The sequence below is a fragment of the Volvox carteri genome (assembly GCF_000143455.1).
Source record: "Volvox carteri f. nagariensis unplaced genomic scaffold VOLCAscaffold_31, whole genome shotgun sequence".
Taxonomy (NCBI): Eukaryota; Viridiplantae; Chlorophyta; class Chlorophyceae; order Chlamydomonadales; family Volvocaceae; genus Volvox; species Volvox carteri.
The window spans coordinates 1,087,808-1,095,304 of record NW_003307574.1 but is presented as its reverse complement, the minus strand read 5'-3'; the positions used below and the strand labels follow the sequence as shown (position 1 = coordinate 1,095,304).

Sequence of the window (7,497 nt, the reverse complement as noted above, 5' to 3'; positions counted from 1 at the left end):
TGAGGATCCCCCCCCCCCTCAGGGCCGGGTTGTAAGCGGCCACACGGACCTCCTGGAGCGCCTGGGGGATAGGGCCCGAGAGGCGGGGGCGCTGAAAACACAGATGCTGCTGGTGGGGATGGGAGGGTGGGGGGTGGGTGTCGGTATCGGGGCCCGGGAGCTCAACGAGTAAGCAGATAAACATACCGACGTGTCGAACCCCGAAGAGGATGCCGGGCTATCAAATGCAAGTACATGATGCTGCTAGGGTAGTTGCTGTGATGTGTTAATGTGTACTGTTCCACCAATGAAACATTACACATTAACAGTACAGAGATTGTCGACTATATTATAGTCCACATAACAATGTGTGGACTATACACAGTCATATATATGTATGACTGTGTCGTACATAACAATGTGTACGACGACAGGTCGAGGTGAGAGCGCAGGCTCGCAGGCATTGACAGCCATAAATGGCGTCGGCGGACAACGACACGGATCTCAATTGCACACACATACATAAAGACATACATCAAACTCCGTAGGTCGTCGGTGCACATCTTTGTACTGTTGAACCTTTTGTTGAACCACTTTTACTGTCTTCCACGTGCGCTATACCCCTTGTGGCAGCGCCGTACTGCCGTACCTGTCGTACTCTCCTTCCGTTCCTGGCTTAATCTGTCCTCGTTCCAGCCCCGGCCACTCATTTTTCCCTCCCGACAGGTTTTTCCCTCACGCCAACCCCTTCCACTCCCCGCACACATAATACATACACGCACACGCTTTCTTCCCTCTCTATGTCCCTCCCTCCCTACCTACCTACCTAGCTCCCCCCTACCTACCGTCATGTGGTCTTTTGTGTATTGCCGTACAACAGGTCAGTGGCGCCTTCCACACCTCCCTGATGGAACCCGCCCGAGAGCAATTGATGAAGGTCGCTGGGGGGAGTACATGGAGGGTGTTAACAGTTAACAACAACAACAATGTTCGCATTTATAAAAATAGAACATAAATAATAATTTCTTTATTACTGCTCCAAGGAATGCCGTTCCAGCCATCCAAGTGAAACTTATGAGCTGGAGGGATGACTGCTGCACGGGGGTGGGGGGCCTTCACATAGACCGGGGGTCCAGGGAGGGTGCGGGGCCGAGAAACCCACGAGAGTGCCAACGGAAGGTGGAGGTTGGGGGTTAGCAAAATGGAAAAATGGACTTGACGGCGGCGGCGGGAGCTAGTGAACCCAGCGGGACATTAAAACGGGTAACTAAAAAAAGGAGGAAAGCAGCTCGCACAGCGAACATGAAGACCCTTTCCCCCCTTTTTTCCCGCTCACATTATTTTTAAAAACACACTGAACCCCCCCTTTTCCTTCCCCTCTCCCCTCCCCTCCTCCTCGCCCTCCTCCTCCTCTCCGTCGCGCTCCCAACCCCCGCCTCCTCCCCTCCTCCCCCACCCACACAGGCACTGGCCCAGGTCACCTTCCGCGCCCCCCGCATCCCCGTCTTCTCCAACGTCATCGCCCGCCCCTTCCCCACCGACCCACGGGACATCCCCGCACTGCTGGGCCGCCAGCTGGTGGAGCCCGTACAATGGGAGGCCACCCTGGCGGCGCTGCTGGCGGCTTCGTCTCTACCGGCTGCTTCGTCTCTGCCCCTGGCGCTGTACGAGCTGGGTCCTGGTCAGCAGATCAAGGCGATGGTGAAGCGGCTGAGTTTGGAGGCATGGAAGAGCGTCCAGAACGTCCAGCCCTAGTGCTCTTTCCCGCTGTGCTGCTGGATCTAGTGGTGGATCGAGTGTGGTTAGCTGCGGGAGGGGTTTGTAACTGGCCAAGGAAGTGTTGTGCTGGAAGTGGGGTGGAAGTGGGGGTGGGAGCCAGAGGGGCTGAAGCGCCTCCCTTGGGTTTAGGATGTGGGTTGGGAGACTCATGGGGTATGCCGTACTCGTGTGTCAGGGAGCAATGTGAGGGGGATAAGGTCGTAGGTGGTTCGGCACTACTCCGGGTTTCGTCCAGGGAGGCTGTGTGGCTGTGTGGGGCGTTGCTCGTTTGCATCGAACTTCAGAGCCCAGAGGAGGATACGGGGCTTAGATGGTGGCGGAGAGAAGTTATGGATTTTACATGAAAAATGAAATCGGTTTGTCCGGAACGGGTTGACCAAGAATTTGGAAGATAAAGAGGAGATGGAAGAAGTTTATAGAGCTTTGAGAGTTTTATTTTTGTGTTGTCGTACCGTGTCGTACGTGTCGTACCGTGTCCTGCCATGGGCCTCAGTGATGTAGCGCAAGTAATGGTTTGGCGCTCACCGCGCGGGCGGGTCGGGCGGCAGCCACATGGAAACACAACACACGCACACGTGTACACATACATACACACATACACAGACATGGCCCCGAGGGGGGGGTAGTTCCCGCCCCTTCCCGTCCAAGGAGGGTTGTAGGTAGGGGCAGTACAGGTGATGGTGTCCTCAACTTGCCTGACCCTCCCTACTAGGTTTCGTATACTTCGGGGAATGAATGACGTCTTTGCACGCTTGCATGCATGTATGTATGTGTGTGCGCGTGTGCGTGTGTGTGTGTGTGTGTGTGCGTGTGTGTGCGTGTGTGTGTGTGTGTGTGTGTGTCTCTCTGCCTGTCACGCTGTGCAGCTTGCGGCCTGACTACCCTGGGGACAATTGCACCTAAGCCGTGTAAATATTAAAGTTGGCCAAGGCTAGCGGGTCAGTAGATTTAATGTAACGAAGAGTAGGTAGCATGACTTGCTCAATTCCTGGTTTGTATGGCTCAAATCCTGTGCATTTTCGACGCGGCATTGCAGATTGTCCGGCATTACGTAAGCTTTGTATCTTCGGAGTGCATCGCGTCCCATTTCCTAAACTGTTTTGCGGATTTTGCTCGCCTTCAAAAATAAATCAAAACTTTTCACATGGATGAGCAAGATTCTTAAGGACATCAAAGTTAGTGCAGCGGCGGTGATTTGCAGCATCCCAGATCCACAAGGCTTTTGGAGAGGGAACATCTTTACGTTCTGCATGTGCATGGTGGTCTGACGGCCATGTAGTGTTAGACATATTTCCTTTTATGATATTTCTCGAGAGGGCATCCCTTGCCTGTCGCTCGTCGAAGCGGCGCGAATGCACGGCTCCGACATTACACGAAGGGGTTCTAGGTGCAACAACACTAAATCCATAGACCAAAGGAAAGAGTGATTTACGCTACTGCTTTTTCCGGATCTAATAGGCATGGCAGCTGCGGGGGAGGAATAGACCTTGTCGAGTCATGAAGCCCTCGGATGCTACCTTAAGGTCCCCGCTGCCCACCTCCTACGTCGCACGTGAGGCATGCAAACAAGCTGTTAAGCTGGTGCTGGCTGTTTGGCTTGCGGCGTGCCTTTTATGTAAGTGTCAACGCTGACTGGTCGTTGGTGGCTGTTTCCAGGTATTAATTTTACAAGGCTTAAACAGAGCACAGCCTCATCCGTCACATGGCTTGCTTGAAACCAGTTTGCTTGGTTACGCGTGGCCATGCTTGGATTGCGGACCTGAGGAACCTGCATAAAAGCCTATCCTTAACTTTTTGTCTGTCAGGTTTTTGTTTGTCAGGTGCTTGGACATCCTTGACTTGCTGAAGCCTCACACCAGGGTTCATCCACAGCTGCCTTTCCCCGACCCCACACACGCAGGTTCATGCAAGTCCATCTTTGGGAGCATACCGCTCGCAATCGTGCTGGTTGCAGCGGCGCAATGGCACCTGCGCGCTCTTGGTCCAGCCTGCGCCCATCGCGCGCGCGCGCACCATTCCCCGCCGCACGACCTGGCGCAAAGCGCAGCGTCCTTTGCTGCAGGCCTCTGGCTCCTGCTAGATTACACATTGGACTGTGTATTCCTTGGTGACGGCGCCCTCTTGTGGCGCAAGGGTGCCAGGGTTCAGGGCCCATTGATAATCCGCGGCAGCAGTAGCAGCAGCAACGGCAGCCAGCCCCACACAGCTCCTCGCCATCATGATGAACATCAGCTCCAGGCTCGTCCTCGCTACCAGCTCCGCGAGGTAGAAGCCGCGGGGGAGGCCGTCGGACCTGGTTTCCAGGTGGAATTCCCTTGCCCGCAGCAGCGCCTGACGGGACAGCAACCACAGGCCCAGCAGGGACAGACGCAACGTCAACCTCCCTCTTCCACGACTTCTAGGAACGCCCAGATCCTTCGGGAGCGCCTGGGATGCGTTAAGGGCGCGCGGGATGTGACCCACGGGTCGCAGCCCAGCGCGCCCTGGAGCGCTGACGGCGGCGGCGGCGGCGGCAGCAGTAGCGGCGGTGGGTCCCGCGTCAAAGGCTCTATGTCACTGAGCTTGCCGCGGGTACCGCTGCCGTCGGGAGGAGGAGGCGGAGGCGGGGCTGGGGTCGGCGGCGGTGGCGGTGGCACTAGAGCTGCCAGTAGGCCCGATCCAGACGCTTGGCGAGTGCAGGTGCTGTTTGAGTTGCTCCTCTGGGTGGCGGTTGCGCTTCTTGACGCGGGACGATTGGCGGGGTGCGGAGGGAGGTTTGGGGTGCGGGATGAGGCTCGAGGGAAAACGGAAGCACGGGAGTTAGCTAATGGGATGTGTCCTTGGGCTGGGCTCCTGGGAGGTTGTCATCTTTCCACTTGACTATTTCCCTCGTCCCTTTCTCCCTCCCAGTCGCCGCTGTCTCCCTGGCTTCTACCACACGTGATTTCCCCCTTTGTTGCCCCTGCTCATCGCATATCCCCCCCCCCACACACACACACAACCCACCCATCTCACCTCACCCGACCTCACCCCACCCCAACACCCGGCGGTTGCAGGTGGGCAGCAAGGTGGTGGAATTTGCGTGGGAGAAGCTGTGTGGTGCCATCGTCCAGACGTGGGTATACGACACCTGGTGGGCCTTGCTGAGTCCTGACCGGGAGTTCCCTGCGGAGGTGCGGCGGCTGCTGTTTGCGGCGTTTGGCCGACTGGCGGTGCGGGCGAGGCGGCTGGATGTTGCGGGAGTGCTGGTCAGGCGAGGATGATTGGGGGGGGAGGGGGAGGGAGGGAGGGAGGGAGGGAAGGGGAGAAGGGCGGGAATTACGTGTGTAAAAGTCGAAGCGCCAACTGCCGACATCCAAGGGAGGAGAAGGGGATGAAGTTGAAGCTAGATGAGGTTTTGTTGATGTGCGCGCGCGCGTGCTCCTACCTCCTCGCGCGTTTGTGTACTGGCAGCTGATAAAACACTGTTGCGCTTACTCGTACTCCTTCCCCTTCTCCCCCTTCTCCCTGGAGTATCCGTCTATATCTGGTATCTGCTTCACTCATCCGTGGTACATCTTTTACCCCTCCCCCTTCTCCCCCGTCTCCCTTCGTGATCCTGTTGCTCTGCTCGCCCATCCCCTGCCCGACTGGCGTGTTGCTCCTCCCCACTCCACGCCACGCCACTCCACACTCCACTCCTCTCCTCTGGGATCTGGCTCGCAGGGATGTGTGTGAGGCCCTGATCGCCTCCCTGGAGCTCTACCGGTCCGCCCTGGAGCACCTGGGGGGAGAGCAGCAGCTGGAGGCCAGGGCGCTGAGACATGCGGCACAGGACCTGGTGGCCATTGGCACGGGGACGGCGGGCGGGGGGCCGGCAGGGCCAAACCACCACCACCACCACCACCACTCGCACCGCCATCATCAACAACAACAACAGCAACAGCATCACCACCACCAGCAGCAGTCACCGCAGTCACAGCAGGCCGCAAACTCCGCATCATCATCATCATCATCGCCAACAACAGCAGCAGGGGAAGGCGGAATGAGCTCGACCGGTGCCCTGTACCACCGCCACTACCATCACTCCCAACAGCAGCAGCACCAGCAGCAGGGCCCAGCGGGGGCTGATGGCACGGGTAGGGCCGGGTGTGACGGGAACTCGGAATCGGTTGCAGCGACCCCCGCGGGTGCTACTGCTACTGCTACTGCTGGTACTACAGCCGCTGATGCCAGCACTGCTGCTGCTACTGCGGCTGTGGTGGCTGGTGCCCGCGAGCGGCTGCTGCAGGGGGCTCTACGTGTGTGCGGGGGACTGCACCCCGCGTTTGAGGAACCTGACGGACACTACCGCGCCCTGCGGGACATTGCGGATGCTCTGGTGGGTTGCTGATGGTGGTTGGGGGGCGGCGGCGGCGGCGGCGGGGGGAAGGGGTGACGGAGGATGTAGGGTGGGTGGTTAGGGAGGGGGGGTCGAAAGGGTGTTTGTGCCGCATCCGCAATATTACCTCACCGCCCTGACCTCTCACCATGAAGACCTCACCCTCACACCACCTAAGCAATTACCCGCCGATCTCCTGTGATATATGCACTATCTCGCCACGGCCAACCTCTTAAAAAGAGGTCCTCATGCCCTCCTACACCCTCCCTCCCTCCCTCCCTCCCCTTTCACGTGCAGGTGGGTGTGTTGTGGCCGGATGATGACATGCTGTGTGGCCGACTGCGTCCCTTGCTTCGAGAGCTGCTCTCGTCTTGCGTGCTGCGACCCGTCATGATGCTGGCATCGCCACACACCATCAACCGCCTCCTCGCCGCGGCGCTGTCCCCGCTTCCAGAGGAGACCACCACGGCAGCAGCAGCAGCAGCTACCGCTGCCGCTGCCGCTGCAGCTACTACTAACAGTCCGTCGGCGTCCGCAGCCAGTCCGCACACCGGCAGTAGCGGCGGCGGCAGCGGGGCTGAGACGGCTCGTGGGTCAGGGTATACCGGCGGCGGCGGCACGTCGCCCACGGTTCCCGCTCGTGGCGCCCACACTGCTGCAGCCAACTCTGCCGACGGCGCTCTGCCATTTGCTCGCCTGCGGACCGCGTCGCCGCCGTCATCATCGTCGTCGTCGTCCCCGCCGCCCTGGCCGTCGCCGCCGTCGTACCGCGGTCTCTCTGCGCAGCGGCAGAGAACGGCGGCAGCAGCATTGCCGGGGGCAGCTTCCGGCACTGCTGCTAACGCAGCGGCGGCGGCGACGGCGACAGTGACGGCGGCCGCGGCGGCTTCGAAGCCATTGCGATCGCCACCGGTAGCGGCCACAGCGACGGCTTCCGGTCCCGCCGCAGCCGCAGCCGCCGCTGCCACCGCTGCTGCGGTGGCGGACGCAGCGGCTCGCGCGGCGGCGGAGGGCAGCTTGGAGTTTGAGCGGCGGGTGGCGGCGAATGCGGCGGCGGAGGCGACCTTGATGAGAAGGATGGCTGGGTAAGCCTATGCGTGTGCGAATATGCGAGTGTGGGTGTGGGGGGTGAGAGAGAGAGAGTAAAGCTGCACATGTTTTGTCCCGTGGGAAGGTACATTCAGGTCAGTTTCGCATGAGCAGCTTTCCTCTTGTTGGCCCCCCCCCAAAAAACTTGCGGCCACGTGGACATACGTGGTGTCCGGAATGGCTGCGGGGCCAGGTGCGCCCTTGCTGTGTGGGCGCCTGAAGGTGCTGCTCTGGACTCTGTGCTTTGAATTCTGCCCTTGTAATCTCTCCTTCCCTCTTCCCCCCTCTCCCTCCCTCTCCCCCCCCCCCCC

At 59.5% G+C, this 7,497-nt stretch overlaps 1 protein-coding gene across 1 annotated transcript in view; it reads left to right on the top strand.

Annotated features, from left to right (window-relative positions):
* The window catches only part of VOLCADRAFT_105651 (uncharacterized protein), a gene marked incomplete at both ends in the record, with an annotated part of 33,133 nt that overhangs the window by 16,818 nt on the left and 8,818 nt on the right, over window positions 1-7,497 (top strand). The window contains 7 exons of the mRNA XM_002952696.1: window positions 810-859; window positions 1,444-1,660; window positions 3,659-4,437; window positions 4,794-4,949; window positions 5,251-5,288; window positions 5,443-5,557; window positions 6,395-7,182. Of these exons, the coding sequence (XP_002952742.1) occupies window positions 810-859; window positions 1,444-1,660; window positions 3,659-4,437; window positions 4,794-4,949; window positions 5,251-5,288; window positions 5,443-5,557; window positions 6,395-7,182 (2,143 nt within the window). The remainder of the gene's footprint in view (window positions 1-809; window positions 860-1,443; window positions 1,661-3,658; window positions 4,438-4,793; window positions 4,950-5,250; window positions 5,289-5,442; window positions 5,558-6,394; window positions 7,183-7,497) is intronic.